General features: G+C 46.6%; 1 protein-coding gene and 1 pseudogene across 1 annotated transcript; one reads left to right on the top strand and one right to left on the bottom strand.

Annotated features, from left to right (window-relative positions):
* Positions 1–2,674: 2,674 nt before the first annotated feature.
* Positions 2,675–11,066, bottom strand: LOC130868805 (uncharacterized; annotated as a pseudogene).
* Positions 11,067–12,589: 1,523 nt separating this feature from the next.
* LOC130868865 (ATP synthase F(0) complex subunit C1, mitochondrial-like) lies at positions 12,590–13,009 on the top strand. Its single transcript, XM_057760875.1, has one exon. The coding sequence runs from the start codon at positions 12,590–12,592 to the stop codon at positions 13,007–13,009; it is 420 nt and encodes a 139-aa protein (XP_057616858.1).
* The last annotated feature ends 8,956 nt before the right edge of the window (positions 13,010–21,965 follow it).

Here is a 21,965-nt window from a genome sequence, read left to right as displayed (position 1 = left end):
TGGCTCTACCCACAGGTTGGGAGGGTCTGTGCAGGCAGGAGGCACTGGAAAGAACACAGACTGAACCCTGAAGGGAACACTAGGCATTCTTTCTGTGTTTGCTACTTAGCAGGGCTGGGTCTATTAAGAGGCCTCCCTGGAGTGTGACCTCACTGGGTCTTCTGGGTGGTGATGTCACCTGCTGCTCTGCCTGTTCCATGAGTCCCCAGCCACATTGACATCACCCCTGTTGCTTTGGGCTCAACCCACATGTCGTTGCCTAAGGCAACGACCATGTTTAGAATATGGAGAGTCCTCAGAACCTTTTCTCATGTATGAGTAACTTTTCACTTTCTCACCCTGACTTCCTTGCCCTAAAATTATAAGCTGAGGCAACGACCATGTTTAGAATATGGAGAGTCCTCAGAATCTTTTCTCATGTATGAGTAACTTTTCACTGTCTCTCCATGACTTCGGTGCCCTAAAATTATATGCTTCACTCTGCACTTTTCTCCACTAGCAAACTGCCTGGGATGTCTGACAAGCCAGTCTAAATTAGGAAAGTCAGGGGATTTAAAAAAAAAGTTCCCTAGTGATCTTTATCAGACTGTAAGAGGGAAAGTTGAACAGGAAGAAATTAGGACAACCTGTCAACTTTCCCAGTTACCTGACCTTCACAAGGTTGTCCCTGTTTCCTGCTGCAGATTCAAGGTGCTTTGGGATATTGTCAAGTATTTCTCTGCTCTAATCACTGCTCAGTTTCCTAGAATCTGAGCTGTGTCTTTGGGTATAATTATCTGCTAACTGAGGGCTGGCAGCCCCATGGAGCTTCAGGATGGGGCTGCTCAAGGGGAAACAGTGAGGACTTTCAGCCAATCCTAGGGGAGCAGGCAAATGTGTAAGGTCAAGTTGATCTTTAGCAAATAACGACTTAGTTAATCACAACAATGTAACAAAGCCTCTGTAGAAGCCCAAGAGGACAGGTTATTATGGAAGCAGTCAGATGGTGAACACATGGAAATTCCTGCATAAGTGCTGTGTTTGCAGCTACAGGGGGGATTGGTCATGCTCCTCCACAACTTCTTCCATCCCTGGCTTAAGGCAATTAGAGTCATATACTTATAACCTGCCTTGTAACTTCACTAAGCTAAACTCCTAATTCATGGTAGTGCTAAGGTAGGGCAGTACAATCAGATCAGCTGCCAATCAGGCACAAAGTAACGCTAGGTGTAACTTGATATCATATCTTGAACCAAACTGCTGAGTTCAGAGATTCCTCCCTTTCAAATCTGGCTACAGAACATTTCTGAAATCCATTAATGCTTCTCTATTAAGCCTGAAAGGAATCTTTAGTGTTTAAGAATAGTAAATGACTGAAGCTGGGAGGCCCCAAAACTTGTGCTGGAATGTCCAGTGCTATGGAACTGGAGATAGATGGCTCAGCAGTTAAGTGTACTTGCTGTTCTTGCAGAGGACCTAGGCCCAGTTCCCACAATGATGGCTCACAACCATGGAACTTTAGTTCCAGGGAATCTAGCACCCTTGTCTGGCCTTCACAAGCACTAGGCGTGCACATGATGCACATACATACATACATGTAGGAAAAACACTCACATATAAACTGACATGACCACCCCCAAAGTATGGTTAAGGGGAAGGTGTTTATGTTCATGAGGGGGAGAGAGAGAGAGAGAGAGAGAGAGAGAGAGAGAGAGAGAGAGAAGAAGAAGAAGAAGAAGAAGAAGAAGAAGAAGAAGAAGAAGAAGAAGAAGAAGAAGAAGAAGAAGAAGAAGAAGAAGGCAAGAAGAAGAAGAAAGCCGGGCGGTGGTGGCACATGCCTTTAATCCCTTTAATCCCAGCACTTGGTAGGCAGAGGAAGGTGAATCTCTGTGAGTTGGAGACCAGCCTGGTCTACAAGAGCTAGTTCCAGGACAGGCTCCAAAGCCAGAGTGAAATCCTGTCTCGAAAAACCAAAAAAAAAAAAAGAAGAAGAAGAAGGCAGTAGATGGAGCAGGCTGTGCAGGGAAAGAAGGAGGAGGACAAGGAGGAGGAGAAGGAGGAGGAGGAGAACAAGGAGGAGGAGGAGGAGGGAGGAGAAAGAGAAGGAGAAGGAGAAGGATAAGAAGAAGAAGAAGAAGAAGAAGAAGAAGAAGAAGAAGAAGAAGAAGAAGAAGAAGAAGAAGAAGAAGAAGAAGAAGAAACTGAAAGCAGAGAGAGGAGGAGGAGCAGATAGAGAGGGAGAATGAGAAGGGGGACAAAATAGTAGGGTTCCGAGGAGAATGAGTAGTTGAGGGAAAGTAGCTGTGAGATGGAAGGAGTTTAGGGAGGGGGTGGAGGTGGACAAGGCCAGGGGGATGCATGGACTCTGAAATGCGTAACAGGTACTTATGATACTGAGGTACCCTGAAGGCCAGCATGCACTTTGGTATGCTGTTAGGCACTTCAGATAGCCATTTGTCCCTTCAGGAATTTGGGGAAATGGAGTTTCCTTTGGACATGACAACTCACACACATACAATAAAAATAATAAACAGAGCTAGCCCCTGTCAGTCCTCCACATGCAGAGAAAGGGTTTAGTAGAGTCAGCATTGGGGTGCAGGAATATGCTTGTTTTAGGATGCTTATGGCCTGTGTCAGTTTCTGGGGTTCCACCTAATGGTTCATCCTCAGGTTTTTTCAAGGCTCATATAGGAATTTAGCTGCCATGCTGAGCTGAGACATCGGATTTCATAAGATCCTCCACAACTAAGAACTCCCTGAGTTGTTTTATGACTGGGGTCACAAAGATCCGGAATACTCTTGCAGTGAGTGGAGAGGCTCCTATGCTCGGGGTTAGCATTAGGTCACAGGAATTGGACCTTCTATTGGAGATTTGGACCTGAGACAGGGAAACGTTATATTCATATGACTGAATTAAATTCCTCTCTTAGCCATGTGGGAAAACACAACATAGAACCATAGTAGGTGGGAAAGCAGCCGTCACTCCACCCACAATCTGCTAGGGCCTTAATCTTGACTTGCCAACCTCCAGAACCACAAGTTATCAATTTCTATTTTTTTATAACTTACCAAGTGAGGAATTTTTGGAGATCAGGAAGAAGACAGCCTGGATGTGGCTCCATCACCCACAGCTATGGGAAGAATGATTTGCTGTATAGACAATACTAATTGATTTTTTTTTTATTTTTCAAAATAGGTGTAGCCCTGGCAGTCCAGAAACTAACTATATACCAGGTTGGCCTTGAACTCAAAGATCTGCTGGCCTCTGACTTCCAAGTGCTGGGATTAAAGGGGGAACCACCACCAGCCAGCAACATTTTTCTTTCTCATTTTCAATATACCAACTCACTGTCTTCTGGAGTACTGAAACCGACTATATGCATGAGAACAAAGGTGCCCATCAGGGTATGCTCTGAGTTTTCATATTTGATTCCAAATTAGTGTTTCATAAGGATTAGGAGCTTTGGCATTGTTGGAGGATGTGTGTCACTGGAGATGGGCTTTGAGGTTTCAAAAGTGCAGTCCAGGCCATCTCTCTCTCTCTCTCTCTCTCTCTCTCTCTCTCTCTCTCTCTCTCTCCCACCCCCTCCTACATATCAGATGTAATCTGCCATAGTGCCATGCATGCCTGCCACCATGTTCCCAGCTATGGAATTACTGGGCCCACCCTCTGAAACTATAAGTGAGTCCCCAGTTAAATGCTTTCTTTTATGAACTGCCTTGACCATAGTGTCTCTTCACAGAGATAGAACAATAACTAAGATGCCGGGTGACTTAACAGACCCAGTCTGGTGCTGCGGTTGCAGGAAGATCCTAGAGAGCTTCCAGTTTTCATTTCACATAGGAATCCGGAAAAAGTGGGTTCCAACTCCAGCTAAGGAAGGGCTCAGAATAGATAAATCTGCCAATGCGAGTGAGAGCAAGCAGACAGAAAAAGGACCAACTACCTTCTTTCATGTCCGTCTGTGTGGGCTGCCCCCTGAAGGTGAAGCCCAAATTTAGAGTGGATTCACAACTCAGATGATACAGATTTAGGCAGAGTCGCCACCTCAACTAATTCAACCGAAAAAATCCCTCTCGGGTGCACACAACTGCCTGGGTCAATTAATTCCTAACATGCTCAAGTTGACAACAAAGATTAGCTACCACAGCATCCCAACGTCAGCCAGAGACAACCATCCAGTAGAATTGATAAAGGTGGCCTTCTTTCCTTCCTAGTGCAGGGCCCTCCTCCTTGGCTTCTGAGAGGCACCCATTCTCTCAGAAGATGTGTGAGAGGCAGACAGGTGAGACATCCAGGTGACCCACAGTGCTAACAAATCTGGGATCACCTTGTCAGCCCACCAACTGGAATCTATTCAGCATAATAAGATTCTCCAAAGCTTAGCTTGCTGGGCTCTGCCAACCATCTAGCATCCAGAGAGGACCACCCAGTGTCCGCAGCAGCAGCATCCTGTCTCATTCTTCTAGGTCTGGCTACCAGGATGCTTCTACAGAGGATTTCAGATCTTCTACCTGCTTCTTCAACTAACTTTGTGTTGCTTCTTCTTTTCTCTTCACCTTGTTTTTTTGTTTTTTTTTTCTTTATTTTTTAATAGACCGGGTACTGTGGGTATCCCAGGATTGCTGGAATAACAAGTTCTACAATTGTAGATCAAGCTGACCTTGACCTCACAGAGGTCTACCTGCCTATGCCTCCCAATTGCTGGGATTAAAGGCCCACACCACCTCCAGGCTGAACTTGTGCATTTTTACCACTTTTTTTACTTTAGAGTGTGTGCAGACACATTCACACATTATGTTTACACTTTTGTACTTGTGCATCAGCATCCTTATAAACATACACTTGCAAGCTCATGTTATGTGTAAAAACATATGTGTAGCACATATATGTAGAACATATGTGTAGCACAGGTGTTCAGTGTCAAATGTCAGTTTACTGATGCCGTATACCTTGTGTTTTAATGCAGGCTTTTTCAAGGTCAGTGAGGTAGAGATTCCTCTGCCTCAAAGGGTGGCACACACCTACAATCATGGCATTCAGGAGTCAGAAGCAGGCAGATCTCTGTGAGTTCAAGGCCAACCTGGTCTACACAGGAAGGGCTCATAGAGGCCAATGTTTCATTGAGGGCTGTTGGGTGGGGCCCATCCCCTTGAGGCTGGTCTGCAGAGGCAGCAGGTTTCATGCCCAGCTGTATCTGGGCCCACTAGCACTCAGAGACTTGATCGCCCTCATAGCATTCCACACACTTACCTCTCACAAAGCCCAGGAAATGGCTGTGGTGACCTGGGTCTAGTCAAAGGTCATAGCATACAGCTTCTTCAGGCTGAGTTTGGAAAACACAAACCCAACTGCTGGTACAGCCTGAGCCGGACAGGCCTTAGCAGCCAGGATGGGGGCCAGAGTCTTCTGAGGCTCTTGAGAGACTGCCCTGGCTCTGGGAAAAAAATGGGAGCCAGGCCCCTTTTCCGTTGCTTTATGGGAAGCAGGCCAAGGAACTAGGGGCCTTTAAACTGCTCTCTGGTCTCTTGCTGAGGGTTCACAGGGCCCCTGGGGAGGATTTATGATGTGGGTTGATCCAAACCAAGAAAGGAAATTCTCCTCCCACCTCCTCATTAAATATTAAGCCCAGCTAGTGCTAATAGGCCTGAAGGTTCCATTTCTTTGGAAGGTGACTCGTGGCTCCTACAGTGAGCTCTCCTAGGTCTGACATGCCCAGAGCCTGGGCCTGCCTCCACACTACAGAGAGAAGACAGGGAGGGCAAGGACAGCTTCCTCTCCTCTCCTCTCTTCAAAACTCCCTCACCTAACCCCTCCCTCCAGCTGGACCCAGCAGAGGCTCAAGGCTTGTCCCACTAGTTTTCCAGATGCTCTCTCAGGCCTTCCAGGCTCATGACCTTCTCCCTTGCACATCCGGTCACCGAGATGTAATCCATGTTGTTGATCACCGTGTGGGACAGATGTCACCGAGTGCTTCCCCCTCTCCAGTGGATGGGCAAGGCTCATGCTTTCTGCCCTCACCCTGCGTGAAAAACAGCTGGGCCCTCTTAGCATGTTCACATGGGTGTGACACAGGCCACATGAGTCAGAACTGCTGCACACATTAGCATGAAAGACCATGTTCTTTGGGAAGGATGTGGGTGGAGGCCAGAACACAGAGTCCCAAGGTGCCACTCCTTGAGGTGAGACATGGGACACAGAGGGATAAAGCGCATCCTAGAAGAGTGATCCAGAGACTTGGACTGAGGAGCATCTGACAACTCCAGGCTTTACTGACAATGGAGCCACTTCAGCTTTGGTGTGGGGCACGTGGTCACAGTCAAGGGGGAGGTTCATGACCACGCTGACCCCAGCTGGTTCCACTCCAAGGCAGAGATACCACAGCTCTGTGTGGATAAGCCTGGAGTATTTCCCTCCCTAACCCTCAGGGGGCAGCCATGCTCAGTTCAGATTATCAAACAGAAACAAAAAACAACCCAGTTCAATGACAACAAAGACAGAGAAACCCTCTTTGCCTTTTGGCTAATCTGCAGCCCTGTTAATCTGCGTAGCTGGACTCTGCATGTGCAGGCATGTAATTCTGTGTGTGCTTGCATGTGCTCTTGTGTGCGTTAGCTAAGGCCAGGCTAAGAACTCCAAGAGACAGATGGTTAGGCCCTGGAGGGCAGCAACAAAGCCCCAGAGCTGAATGTTCTGGAGACACTGAAGCCAGGGCTGGGACTGATGCTGGGGAAATCCCTGTGGGCTGAGATGGTCGTGGTCACTAGAGAAGCTGTGGGGCCTGTCAGAGAGAATGACTTTATCCCTTTCTGACCCCCCTCAATTCTCTCAGTTCCTGCCAGTCTAGAGGACAGACAGACCACTTAGGACTCCCTGAAGCCTCTGTACTTGGAAGACATGAGAAAGTCTTGCCACCTTGTGGAGATAAATGGTATTCCTCCCTGAACTTCTGGTCTATCAAAAATAAAAGAGGCAAAAGGGCTTTCTCGGTGGTGGCACATGCTTTTAATCCCAGCACTCAGGAGGCAGAGGCAGGCGGATCGCTGTGAGTTCGAGACCAGCCTGGTCTACAAGAGCTAGTTCCAGGACAGATTCCAAAATCACAGAGAAACCCTGTCTCGAAAAACAAAAACAAAACAAAACAAAAAAATAGGGCTTTCTCTACCGTGGGGCATGTAGTGTCAAATGTTTGCAAACACGAGGCCGTGCACAATGACCCTTTTGGACGGGTGCAAAGCTTTATTTAAGTACATTGTAATACATGGTCATTTCAGAGGCACAAGAGCAACTTGCTGTGGGTACCACCTGGTCAGAAGAGCAGAAGTCTGAAGGAGCCATTTCCATTCCAGAGAGGGTAAAGAGTCCACTGGGAAAGGTGACAGAAGTTACCTCCTTCCACCTTGGGGAATCCTCAACAGTTGTGGCATGCTCTGCAGAAGGGGCAAGCCCCACCTTTTCACGCTGCACAGCCACAGTGCGCCCTCTGCTGGCCACAAGGAGGTACAGAGGATTCTTTTAACAAAAGCAGAAAGGTGGGCTAGAGGACACTACAGGAGCCTGGGCCTCTTTACAGCACTTTCCAGTTGGCAAGGGGTGGAACTAGAAATCTAAGCCCTCACTGTGAGAGCTGTCTGCTGTGCCTTGGGCGCTGAGGATGGATACTCACGGCCTAGCTCAGGGACCCTCAGGAAAATGGCAGTAAATGTGGGTCAGTGTGGACAGACGCATGACAAAGGCGCAGGCGTCCTGGTATTTCTATCTTAATGACTTTGGACCTATATTAACCACTATGTGGGCCTTAATGACAGGAGGCAGAGAGCTTTTTGGCAGTGCTCTGGGAAGAGCGAGCAGTGACGTGCTCAGGACATCCTAGATAGTGAACTGAGGCATCACTCCTGCACCCTGCAGAAGAGGTCAGCAGCATGCATGAACGGCAACATGGACTCTACTGCACCTGTCTTACAGCTATGAATTTGGACCAGAGTCAGGGGAGAAACAGTGGTGTCACAGGAAGACGGCAACAGAACAAAGAAGTTCAAGGACCATCACCGTGATGCCCTCGATCCTCTTTCTGCATCAGGGCACACCCTCTTCTCCCCACAGACAAGACACTGAGCCTCCTCTCTGCAGTGTTTAGGTCCCCCTCCTCTTCCCAGTTCTGCAGTTCTCTTTCTGGGGATACCAGTACCCAACAACTCTCTCTCAAGCCCCCACAGAAGCCTTCTGATGGCTAGTAATGCCAGTCACGCCCTGCTGGCTAGGTCTGAGGGCTTATGTTTGTGATAGGCAGGGCTGGGGAGGGCACTGTGGTAGGACACAGACTTAACTGTCTTAGAAATATATGTGGGCTCCAGACTGGAAGGTGTCCTTTTGCAGCAAGCTCAGCAGTTTCTGGGCTGATGTCCCACAATCCACCAGCTCCCCATTCGACTTCAGCTTCTGCAGTCCGTTCCTTAACTCTGGGTCCTTGGAGGTTTCTCAAGCCAACTGCTGCATGTCTTTGTCCAGGGGACCTAGAGGACAGAAAGTACAAGAGAAGGACAGAGGTTGTAGATCCCCACTGTGTGGAGGGTGGAGCCCAGTCAGGTCTGGCCTGAGGTTCCATTATGGTGCCTTTTACATTTTTTCCTTTTTTTCAGTTATGTTCTCTATGGATTTCTTTCTTGAAATTCAAGCTCCTCTTGTCTTAGCCTCTCTAGTACTGGGATTATAGGTGAGGGCCACCATGCCCAGCTCACATTACTACTGAGTTTTGGACTCAAAGCTAAAGACTATTAAGCATGGTTTAAAATCAAGATCATCCTCTCTGGTCCATGTAACACCTCTTCCCATCTTTCTCACTTGTAGCCGTGCATACATGGACACTATAGGTTCCCTACTCCACCTAAGTCCAACCAGGGACCATGTGAGACTTCCAGCATGGCCTCAAGTAGGTTCATGCTATAACTTTGCTTTTCTCCTTTTTTTAACACCCCCTTTAGCTCTCTGATAAATTCATATGGCTGCACTTTGCTGGCTCAGTTGATAAAGTTCTTGCTGTACAAGCACTGGGACCTGAGTTCAGATCCCCAGCAAAAAGCCCAGTGTAGGGGCTTAGAGAGAAATGTCTCATTTTTAAGAGCACTTGCTGTTCTTGCAGATAACCAGGGTCTGAATCTAAGTAACAACATAGCAGCTCACAACCATTTGTGACTTCAGTTACAGGAGATATGATGCCCTCTTCTGGCCTCGGCAGGCACTGCATGTAATGAACAGATACACTTCAGGCAAAAACACCCATAAACATCCCCCACCCCTGTATCTCTCTCTCAGGACTTGTCACTCTAACAAGTTTTTTCACACTTACTTGCATTTGTGAAGAATGAGGGCTAACTTTTATATATATATTTTAAAATGCTGCAAGATCCCCGGTGGTAGTGGGCACCCAAAATGCTGTAGGTCTCAAATGGTGGAAGCGGGCCATGTGGCGGCAGGCAGTGGGTCCTGGGTGCAGCCAGTCCCAGGCATAGACGCCTGCCCGTCCCTGAGCAGTGGCTGGTCCCAGGCAGGGAGACACATGGCGGGCGGGCAGGAGACAGACATGGATAGACACGACATGCAGAGTGAGGTTGAATATTTATTTAGGGAATTATGAAGGGAGAAGGGAGAATTGGGGCAAAGAGAGACAGAGAGGGGGTAAGCAGAGAAGGGGGGAGATAGGCAGAAGCAAAGCTGCCTCTCTGAGAGGATGATGGTAAAGGGAGAGAGCTCAGGCCAGAAGCTGAAGATTAGCCTGCCTCAGGGGATGGCAGAGGGAGTGTGTATGGCTTGTCTCTTAAAGAGACAGAAAATAATAACACTAACAAACAGCCCTGAAGGAACTGTGCAGCCTACCACATTTTTAAGTGTTTTCAGAGACAGAAAAATCATAGACCCCAGGGCTAGAAGAATAACTGCTTCAGTGGAAGGTTCTCCAGTGTGTCCTGCCCATAGTTTCCTGCTCCTGCAGGCCTCAAACTTGCTGCTAAAGCCCTTATAGGGCTGCAGACACAGAGACGAGATGTTAACCACGGTCTTCCTGAGGCCAGGGCTATCCAGGAAGGCATTTAGGGTGCCCGAGGTCAAACAGAGCATGGAGGTCAAGTTCAGAGTCAATAAATGTTCACCTCAGCTGGGTTGGTCACGTCCAGGAAGCCTTTGGAATCATCTCCAAGAGTGCCCGAGAAAACAGGACCGAATAAATGGCACAGTCTCTCCCCACCTACCCCAGCTCTGCAGACACCCCTAAGGCAAGATAAGAATACACCTGTCTGAGTGCTCTTCAGAAAAGCAGAGGATCTGTTTAGAGACCTGCTGTCTTGACTCATGCCCCCACCAGGAGGCACTGCTAGAGGCGATCAAGAAAGTTCTATAGGAGCTTTAGACAATCAGGCTGCCTCCACTTGGACTCTGGACTTTCAGGGACTACCCAAATGGCGAGAGCCCGCAGCCCCAGTCTGGTCGGTCTGGTCGGCGGTATCACCTGCATTGTTGATGAGCAGCAGGCACTGCAGCCCCTCGGGCCTGGGAAGCTCGCGCACGGCGCACAACAGCTGCTGCACGCTGGCCTCGGTGCAGAGGTCGGCTGCTGCGGCTGCTGCCCGCACCACTCGCAGGCCTGAATGCTGTTTGCCCAGCTCCTCCTCCAGCTGCCCCAGTGCCGAGTCACTGCGTGCGCTCAGGAGCAGCACCGACCCGAGAGACAGCAGCGGGGCCAGCAGCGCGGCCAGGGCGCGGCCTAAGCCCTGGGAGGCCCCAGTCAGCACGCAAATGGTTCCTCCAGGCCTGGAACTCAGTGGCGCGCACAACTACTAAACCGGCACGGGGCGGGGCCTACCCTTTGCCTAAGTAGTGAAGATCTGTCCACCGCCCATCTGCCTCTGGATGAAGAGACCAACCAATTGCCAGCGAGGCGTGGCCTGGTAGGCAATCCCAGTCCTCTTCCTAGCAAGGCCTGCTCCCCACCCTTGAGCCACTTCCACAAGCTCAGCCCCTTTCTGGAACTAAGTGTTCCTGAATTGGCTTCTTCCACCACCAGGGTTGGTTTGTCTTCATCCACACAGGGCATATCAGGAAAGGATCAGTGACAGCAGTGGATGAAGTCCTTCCTTGCCTGTGTATAGGTTGGGTCCCCTTGCGCCCTGAGTGACAGCAGCTTCCTTTGGACGAGTATAGCAGCACCCACAGAAGAAAATGAAGAGGACACTAGGAGAGATAGGATGAGTGAGAATCCCAACATTCTCCTAAACAAGACAATGACCCCTCATGTTACAGTAATAACACACCTTGATCCCTTGGGACCTGAGCACAGCAACCATAGACTATAAACCCGTGTCATGCACGCATTAAACCACTTGATAATCTCAAATGGTAAAGAAAAATTCTCTTAGGAAGGCACAGTGGTACACACTTGTAGACCCAGCACTTGGGGAAGGTCGGAGGATAAGGAGTGTGAGAAGTAATTGTAACGTTCCATTCTCAGTATGAGGAGAGCTACAGTTGGAGTGACAGAAAAGTTTAGGAAGCACTAAGCCCCTCTTCCCTGGCTAGTGCTAGCCCCTCTTTGTTTCAGAAAGCTACACGTGGTTTTCTGGGTCTCTTAGCCAGATCAGAATAGGGAAGTCAGCAATCAGAAGGGGCCAGTCTCAAGTTCCAAATTATTTATTGGATGAGGATTTTCTCTAGCCCGATGAGATGGGAGAACTAGGGGGTTGCAAGTCCTATATGCCTATAGGAGAGAGAACAGGAATGTCTCTCAATAGTTTTTTTAAAAAAAACAAACAAACAAACAACAACAACAAAAAAAAAAACGCTGTCTTGCCGCAAATCAGTATCTTGGCCATGTGTGCCTTTCCTCTATGCCATAGTACCTTCCTGCAGGACTATATATTTAAAAACACTTAGTTTTCACGAGTCTCTTGAGTTTATTTTCTCATTTCCAAAAGGAGTTGAAGGATCTTTCAGACTACATGGTGAATTCAAGGGCTGGGCTATATAAAATTCTGTCTCCAAACCAAACACTATTCAGAAAAAAGGGAGTGGGCTGGGGATGTAGCCCAGACAGCGGAATGCTTGCCTTGCTGAGTTTGTACCACAGAACCCACACATAAAACACTAGGTGTGGCCGGATGATGATGGTGCTTGCCTTCAAGTGCTCAGGAGGCAGAGGCAGGTGGATCTTAGAGTTCGAGGCCAGCTTGGTCTACATAGGGAGTTCCTTGACAGCCAGGGCAACACACAGAAACTATATAAAGTTTCTTCATATATTCATGAAGAGAGAGAGTTTCTGTCTTGAAAAACCATTCTATAAAAGCTAGGTGTGCTGTGCTGTGGAAGCAGTGCATATCCCTGGCTCCCCGGCCAGCCTAGCTGTTCCATGCCAATGTAAGAATCTGCCTTTAAAATGGTTTGAAAAGGTGGACACACATAAAGAGGTACACACATTGTCCTCTGGCCTACACAACTCCCTACCCCCTCATCCCTACACACACAAACAGGCACATGCTTTAATACAGAGAGAAAGAAAAAGAAAAGTTCCTCATATGAAAGTAAGCATATGGAGACCAAGGACTAAAGCTGGGACATTGAAAAATGCAGATCACCAAGGCACTGCTTGTTACTCCAGTTCTGATCTGCTCCTGTAACAGGGGTCTAATCAGGCCTGTGTCTGGCTCCCTGTTGAGTAGACCAGAGACCCAATCTAAACAGGTTAAACAGCCTTCCTGCAGCTGCTCCCTTCTCCAGGTGGCCAGATGGGAATTCCAGACCAGTGTTGTTTCCCAGGACATTGACACAGCTGCCAAGTTTATTGGTGCTGGGGCTGCCAGAGTTGTTGTGGCTGGATCCGGGGCTGGCATCAGAACAGTGTTTAGTAGCTTGATTATTGGCTATGCCAGGAACCCGTCTCTCAAGCAACAGCTCTTCTCCTATGCCATTCTGGGCTTTGCCCTGTCTGAGGTCATGGGGCTCTTCTGTTTGATGGTCACCTTCCTCATCCTCTTTGCCATGTGAGGCTTCATGAGGTCACCCAGCCATCCCTGCTGCTTCACTCCATGCCGGTCCTGGTGCTGGAGTGTGCTGAACTTTACCATTAAACAACAACGTTTCTCTAAAAAAAAAAAAAACGAAAGAAAGAAAGAAAAAAAAAGTAAGCATATGGAGAGATGCTTATCTCTTTAAAATCTCTTTCAAACATTTATTGTGTATCTGAGCATTTCCCCTGCATGTATTGTGTTAACCATACCTGTGAAATGCACAGTGGAGCCAAAAGTGGGCGTCGGGTTCCCCTGAAACTGGAGATACAGTTGTGAGCTGCTTTGTGGGTGCTGAGCATTGGACCACGGTCCTCTGGAACAGCAGCAAGGTGCTATACCAGGTCTTGTTTTGGGTCACCAACCAGTTCCCAAATCATGACACAGAGACATCATGTTTGTTATGAATGTTCTGCCATATTGTAGGCTCATTTCTGCTAGCTCTTCTAACTTTACCTGTTTCTTTCTTTCTTCCTTCCTTTCTTCCTTTCTTTCTTTCTTTCTTTCTTTCTTTCTTTCTTTCTTTCTTTGTTTTTTAAATATTTATTTATTTATTTATTATGGATACAATATTCTTTCTATGTTATGCCTGCAGGCCAGAAGAGGGCACCAGACCCTATTACCGATGGTTGTGAGCCACCATGTGGGTAGCTGGGAATTGAACTCAGGTTCTTTGGAAGATCAGGCAATGCTCTTAACCGCTGAGCCATCTCTCCAGCCCCCTACCTGTTTCATCTGTGTTTTGCCTCAGGGTGTTTTACCTTTCTTTCCTCTGTGTGTCCTACTTGGTCCAGCTGACTGCAGCTACCTGGCTTCTGGTCCTGGATGTGTCCCTCTCTTTCTCCAGAGTTCTCTTCTTCTTCACTCATTCCCCAGCCTAGAGTTGTCATCCTATTTATTCTCTCTGCCTGCCAGTCCCACCTCTCCTTTTCCTGCCTAGCTGCTGGTCATCCAGCTTTTTGTTATACCAATCAGGTAGGTGCCTTAGTTAGGCAAGGTGAAACAACAACACATCTTTACATAATTAAACAAATGCAGTGTAAACTAATTAACACACCTTTACACAGTTAAAATAATATTCCACAACAAAGTGCTCTTCCTGCTGAGCCGACTCTCTAGCCCCTGTTTATAGTTTGTGAACAATGTGACAGATGACAGAGCTCAGTAAGGCTGCCTGTGCTGCCAGCACTCTGGTGACTGAGACTGGAGGATCAGGGTCATGGCCTGTCTCATAAAACGAAAACCAAAAAAAAAAACCGAAAAAAATAAGAAAGAAAAAGAAAAGTGCATGTCAACTGCCTAGCTGCTTTTCCTGCTTTCTCTTTTTCTTTTTTTTCTTTTCTTAAATGAGGGAGAAGTGTGTTTGGAGGTAGGACTACAGTTTGCGGGGAGTCTGTTCTCACCTTCCGCCATGCAGTTCCTAAGGATCAAATCCAGGTCTTCAGGCTTGGAGGCTCAAGTGCACTCCCCACCCCCACCAAAAGAATCCTTGCATTTGTGTGTGTTTGTGTGCATATTCACATGCATATATGAGTTCCTGTAGAGAGCAAAGGGCTCCTATCCACTGCAGCTGGAGTTACAGGGGAGCCACGTGATTCGTTGCTGGGAATTGAACAATGGTCCAAAAGCAGTAAGCACACTTAAGCACTGAGACACCGCTCCAATACTGTGAGACACATTTCCTTGTTTAAAGACAAATGAGGAATATGGAGAACAAGGGAAAGTTCTTCATAGTCTCTAATGCTGTGCACCATGTGAACATTGGAAGAGCACCCGCTGGTGTTCCTGTGCATCCAGCATTAATTGTCTATGAAAAACAGCATTAAAGACAGGAAAAAAGTGCAGAGTTTCTCACAGGGATGAGGTCCTATTATCACTTGACAAGGCCCACTGAGTCTGGGGCATGACAGGCACAGCATCACTAGGCTACAAGGCTGAACTGCCTATACAGGCAACATGAATGGTACCCGGCACACTGAAATTCCCATTCCACATTACCCTCCTGTGCTTATAGTTAAAATAAGCTACACGGTGAACTGTTGAAAGCAGAAGAAAAAAGGAACATTGTATATAGTGAGCTGCATGGAGCCACACCTGATGGCAATGTAGAGCGCTGTGTGGAGTCACACTTGATGGTGCTGGCTTCCGCCCTCCATGATCCCGAAAGCAAGTGCTCTCTGTGATAATCAACTCCTATGGCTAAAGCCTGACTTATGCTATTATCACGCAATGATTGTGAGCTGCTTGCATATGCGTGGACCTATGGGCAATGCTCACCTGGCAATCTGGGGTTGGCGGCCCAGGCCTACTTAAGGGCTGGGAGAGGTTTTGCCTGGGGAGAGAGGGAGAGAAAGAGAAGGAAAAGATTGCTGTGAATAAAGTCCTGAAATAAACTGCTTAGCAAGAAGAGCTCTGGTGTTGGGCGTCTTCCTTGCTGGACGAGGGGGCCGTGACAAGTGGTGGCCTCGTATGGGGATCCTCCAAACCTCTCTCTCTGGAGCCCAGAACTTGCTGCAGTCAGGGGGTGCACCGATATCCTTAGGTAAGAGGACCACAAAAAGTGGGTTTTCTGCTCTCACCAATAGAAATGGGGAGAGCAGGATAAAAGTCGAGCCGCGACAAGAAGCGGACAGGTTCAAATGAAAAAGTACAAATCTAACATTTGTTCAAGATGGGGGCTTCATCTTCACATCCAATTTTTTAGCTCTTAAAGGTGTCAAAACAGTTTGGAGGCTAGTGTGACGTTGTTTGAAAGATCAAAGGTATAATGAAGCAATAGACAATAGCCAGGCTGCCTTAGAGCTTCAAAAGGAGAAGAGATCTGAAAGAGCAGCCTCTACAAGGGTTATGTTTGATACTGGGTCAGGTAAAGGAATGAGGAAAAAGGACGCAGGAAAAGAAAAAAAGGTTTACATACTAATCTGTCAGAACTGGAGGAGTCAGATATTTCCACTCACTCAGAGTCTGATGATGATGATGAGGAGGAGGAGGAGGAAGAGGAGGGCTTTTATGTAGTCCCGCTAGAATCTATCCATAAGATCAAGAGGAAAGAAAAGGAGGATCAGAAGGAAAAACCACTTGAAAGTACAAGAAGGAGTGTAACTCCTTCGCCACCCCCCAGTATCTTTAGGTCATGGGAGCAGAAGGATGGACTTCTTTCAGTCCTGGAGTGTGGAAGGAAGTCAGAGCACAAATGATGACCCAGAAAGGAGATAGAATGATACTGCTTTCCCAGTGTTTCAAGATAAACAAGGTAACAGATATCATGAGCTCTTAGATTTCAAGGTTATAAAATTGTTAGCCGAGTCTGACTGGACCTATGGTGTTTCAGCCTCCTTTATGGTGGCTCACGTGGAGACTTTGCATAGATTTGCTATGACTCCAACTGATTGGATGAATCTTGCAAAGGCTTGCTCATCCCCTGGTCAATATTTGGATTGGAAAGCTTCTTTAATTGAATTTGCCAATGGCCAAGCTGCGATAAATTTGGCAGCTGGAGGAGCTCAAGCAGTCTGGGATACGGATATGCTACTCGGACAAGGTAGATTTGCTAATCAGCAAAATGGATATCCACCTCAGGTGTGTGAGCAAATTAACAATCTTGCTACTCGAGCCTGGAAGTCTTTACCCAATAGAGGGGAAGTAAGAGGTAATTTGTCAAAGATTATCCAAGGACCTACAGAGCCTATTTCTGATTTTGTGGCTAGACTGGTGGAAGCGGCAGGAAAGATATTTGGTGATCCTGACACTGCTATGCCATTAGTGAAGCAGGTGAGATATCTGGGTGACCTACAGTGCTAACAAAGCTGGGATCACCTTGTCAGCACACCAACTGAAATCTATTCAGCATAATAAGATTCCCCAAAGCTTGGCTTGCTGGGCTGTGCCAACCATCTAGCATCCATAGAGGACCACCCAGTGTCCATAGCAGCAGCATCCTGTCTCATTCTCCTAGGTCTGGCCACCAGAATGCTACCTGTTTCTTCAACTAACTTAGTGCTGCTTTTTTGTTTGTTTGTTTGTTTTGTTTTTTATTTCTTTTAACTGCCCTTCACAGCAATAGCCCATTCCCCGGTACCCATCTGTTTTCCTTTTTTAAAAATTGATATTTATTGAGCTCTGCATTTTTCTCTGCTCCCCTCCCTGCCTCTCCCCTCTTCCCTTTAATTCTCCTCCAAGATCTCCATGCTCCCAATTTACTCAGGAGATCTTGTCTTTTCTTCTTTCTACTTCCCATGTATATTATATCTATGTAATTTTTTCTTAGGTTCCTCAATGTTGCCTAAATTGTCTGGGATTGTGGATTGTAAACTGGCTTTCTTTTCTTTACATTTAAAAACCACCTATGAGTGAGTACATGTGATAATTATTTTTCTGAGTCTGGGTTACCTCACTCAAAATGATGTTTTCTAGCTCCATCCATTTTCCTGCAAAATTCAAGATGTTGTTATTTTTTTCTGATGTATAATACTCCATTGTGTAAATGTACATTTTCCTCATCTATTCTTTGGTCGAGGGGCATTTAGATTGTTTCCAGGTTCTGGTTATGACAAACAAAGCTGCTATGAACATACTTGAGCACATGTCCTTGTAGCATGATTGAGCATCCTTTGGATATATACCCAAAAGTGGTATTACTGGGTCTTGAGGAAGGTTGTTTCCTAATTTTCTGATAAGTCACCACACTGACATACAAAGGGGGGGGTACCAGCTTGCAATCTCATCAGCAATGCAGAAGTGTTCCCTTTTTCCCCACACCTTCTCCAGCATGAGCTATCATCAGTGTTTTTGATCTTGGCCATTCTTACAGGTGTAAGATGGAATCTCAGAGTTATTTTGATTTGAATTTCTCTGATAACAAAGGATGTAGAACATTTCCTTAAGTGTCTATCAGCCATTTTAGATTCCTCTGTTGAGAGTTCTCCGTTTAGGTCTGTACTCCATTATTTTTATTGGATTATGTGATCTTTTGGTGTTCAATTTCTTGAGTTCTTTGTATATTTTGGAGATCAGACCTCTGTCTGATATGGGGTTAGTGAAGATCTTTTCCCATTCTGTAGGCGGTCATTTTGTCTTGTTGACCACGTCCTTTGTTTTACAAAAGGTTTTCAGTTTCAGGAGGTCCCATTTATTGTTTCTCTCAGTGTCTGTGCTGATAGGGTTATATTTAGGAAGTGGTTCCCATTTTTTTCTTCTATAAGGTTCAATGTGGCTGGCTTTATGTTGAGGTCTTTGATCCATTTGGACCTGAGTTTTGTGCAAGGTGATATATGTCTATTTTCATTTTTCTACATGTTGATATCCAGTTATGCCAGCACCACTTGTTAAATAAGCTTTCTTTTTTCGATTTGATATTTTTTACTTTGTCCAAAATCAGGTGTTTGAAGATGTGTGGAGTGATATCCAGGTCTTCTATTTGGTTCCATTGGTCTTTCTGTCTGTTCTTATGCCAATACCAGGCTGTTTTCAGTACTGTAGCTCTGTAGTAGAGTTTAAAGTCAGGGAATATAATGCCTCCAGAAGTTCCTTTATTGTAAATTTTTCCCTTTTTAATAGAGTGGGTCTGTGGGTATCCCAGGATTCCTACAAATTGTTTTGTAGATCAAGCTGACCTTGACCTCACAGAGGTCTACCTGCCTCTGCCTCCCAAGTGCTGGGACAAAGGTCTATACCACCTCCAGGCTGACCTTGTGCTTTCTTTTAACCACTATTTTGACTTAAGTGTGTGCACATACATTCACACATTATATGTTTACACTTGTGTACATGTGCACCAGTGTCCATAAACACATACACATGCAAGCTCAAGTTATGTGTGTGTATCACAGGTGTTCAGTGTCAAATGTCAATTCATGGCTGCTGTACACCTTGTGATTTAACACAGGCTTTCTCTAGGCCAGTGAGGTCAAGATGCATCTGCCTCAAAGGGTAGCACACATTTACAATCCTGGCATTCAGGAGTCAGAAGCAGGCAGATGTCTGTGAGTTCAAGGCCAGCCTGGTCTACAGAAGAAGGACCAAACATAAAAACTGTCTCCAAAGGAAAAACTCACAACGACAAAACAAAAATGGAGATTCACCTGTCTCCATCTCCGGGTGCTGGGGTGGCCAGCAATAACAAGTCTGCTGGCTGTTTTCCTTGCATTCTACACAATGAACTCATATCAAACAAGGTGAACAGGCATTGTACAGACAGACAGTCACTGTCTCAGGATTCCTGTGCTTCTGAATCTCGCCCAGGGTGCCGATTTCATACTCTTGCTTCTTGGCCAGTCGTCTCTCATTATGAGCGGCAGGGCAAGGAAGAACCGCAGAGTGGTCTATGCAGTTTCTTCAAGGACATCCCCTATAAAAGCTATTTGTTCTTCTATTACGATAATGTAGAAATGGAATTAAGTAAAGAAGGATAAAATCACGTTAGATAGGAACAGAGCAGTGGAAGCCTCCTCCCAACACACCCAGTCACACCAGGTTTTGGCAGGAGTTGAATCAGGGACCCCAATAAACCAGGTGCACTAACACGGAACTGCTACAGAAGTGCCACAAGGGGGCAGCACAACATCAGAGTTTCTGACGGGTTGCTTGACCACCAGCCTTCCTGCCTTTCTTATTGGCACAGGTGGTGGTCTCCATGCCCTGAACTTTCCTGTCAGTGCCTCCAATGGGGCCAGCAGGGAGTAAGTACTGAACAACTCCTCAGTGCTGTTCACAAGGATGAACTTAATGCTCAGGCCAGTTCCAGATGTGAGTCACAGGGAATAGCCCTGCACATCTGGATGCCCGATTTTCTTCTATCAGAAAGATCTTTTGATTCACAAGGAATATGTGGCTGTAACAGGTTGCTATGTCACTGTTTTCTCAGACTGGGGCATTAAGATTTGGGGGTAGGTGTTGTTTGTTTTAAAATAGAGTATCATTCCTCCTAGACTGGCCTCAAACTTTCTGTGTTGGAAGATGACCTTGACTCCCTGGTCTCTTGTGTCTGCCCCCCAATACTGTGATTCCCGGCATGCTCCACCTGGTTTTATTTTATGCTAAAGAACCCAGTGCCAAAGTCAGTGTGGATGCTAGGCACACTGAGCATTAGTCCTGTTGTTCACTTTCTGTGTTTTAGAGAGAGAGCCACCAAAGCTAGACTACTGTTCTTCATGTAGGTCAGGCTGGCCTTGAATTTGTGGCTAGTCTCTAGTCTTGGCCTCCAGAGTCCTGGGATTCTAGGCATACTCCTTCATCTAGCATCTCATTTTAAGACAAATCCATGAATTCCGTAGAACTGTCTAAATGCAAGGGATAAGAAATTGCCCCAAGGGCTGAGGTGACTAAACCAACAAGCAGTGGGGTGAGTCTCCATTTTCCTAGTTTCATCAGCCTGAGTTCTGGACTTAGGCATGTTAAGGCTGGTGTCTTCCATTTTGTCGCATGAAGTTGCATAGAGAGTTAGACGAGACCAACTTGAGGGCTGTTGGTCAGAACAGACCTTTAAAGCTGCCTGGATACATAGGGAAAATCCAGGGACTCTCTGAGATGACAGGGGACTGGAACATCCTCCTGTCCTAACCGCCCACCCAGAACAGTGCTCATCAGCTTCAGAAGACGAGTGGTGTCCAGCTACACCTCGTGTGTGGAAATTCAAAAGACTCTCAGTCTAAAAAAATGGGTCATCTAGAAAGGCTAAAAGAGAAAAAAAAGAGAAAAAGAAAGCAAGAGAAAAATCAGGGTAAATGGGCAAGATCTGCAACTCCATTAGGAGGTATTTCTCAGCTATAGTGAGTCTGAGGCTAGCCTGCATGAGCTCTAGGTTTGACTCGGTTGGGCAGCACTTGCTGCTATGCAGCAAACTGAATTTGGTCCACAGAACCAAACAAACCAGGCTTGGTGTGGAATTCCTGTAATCCCTACATTTGGTACGTGGAGGCAGAAGGATTAAAAGATCAAGGCCATCCACCCCTACACAGAGGATTTAAAAAATCAAACTCGCAAAACCCGCCAAGACAAATTACATACTTCTCTCCCCTGCATTCAGTTGGTTGAGTGTAGGATGATTGACATTCCTTGGCAGCCGGGACTACACACAGTATACCGGAGTCAAAACAAGAGAGAGAAAAAGAAAGGATTCTTTATTATAAGGAACTAATAGGTATGTCGCTGTAAGGTTTAGGAGTCATGTGGTTTCACAAAGAAAAAAGACCATGAGTACAAGGTACAGTCAGCAGTGAAGGGGAACAGACAAGGACAGGGTTAAAGAACTCTACAAAATGCATATATGTGTTTGTGCATGATATATGCATGGCCATAGGTCTGTGTGTGGTTGTGTGTGGTTGTGTGTGTTTGGCTGTCTGTGTGTCCTCACCCTTTGAGCACACACATAGACCAGGAATATTCATCAAATGCTTTTGTTCCTTAAATCTTTTTGCTTGTTTTTAGAGACAGGGTTTCTCTGTGTTTACTTGGGTGTCCTGGAATTGGCTCTCTAGAACGGGCTGTCCTTGAACTCACAGAGATCTATCTGCCTGCATCTAGCTCCCCATCTTGAGGCAAATGGGTGCTTCACTACCTTAATCTTTGAGACAGGGTGTCTCACTGATATGGGCTAGCAAGTTCCCACACCTGCTCCCTTCCCCAGCAGGCGAAGATGACACAAGGATGCTGGCATGTCCTGTTGTCACACAGTCCCGTCCACCCATCTCGCCAGCCCTGCTCCCCAGATTTGATAGTTCAGAACATGAAGAATTTGCATATTCTTTTAGAGACAAGTTTCTATTCAGCCTGGAACTCACCCATGCCTACCCTGACCTGGAGGTTTTCCTACTTATTATGGCAGAGTGGCTCGAGAGCAGGAATTCCTGCAGTGGGTGGTTAGAGTTGAGAAGATGAGGATCCTGCTCAAGGTCATCACTGGCTACAGAGTGGCCTGCCTGGGCTATATGAGTCCCTCA

Source organism: Chionomys nivalis, chromosome Y (assembly GCF_950005125.1).
Source record: "Chionomys nivalis chromosome Y, mChiNiv1.1, whole genome shotgun sequence".
Lineage (NCBI taxonomy): Eukaryota > Metazoa > Chordata > Mammalia > Rodentia > Cricetidae > Chionomys > Chionomys nivalis.
This window is presented reverse-complemented; position numbering and strand designations above follow the sequence as displayed.

Bases quoted from the DNA above. Each gene is read 5' to 3' on its own strand.
- LOC130868865 (XM_057760875.1), top strand. From the start codon at position 12,590: ATGCAGATCACCAAGGCACTGCTTGTTACTCCAGTTCTGATCTGCTCC.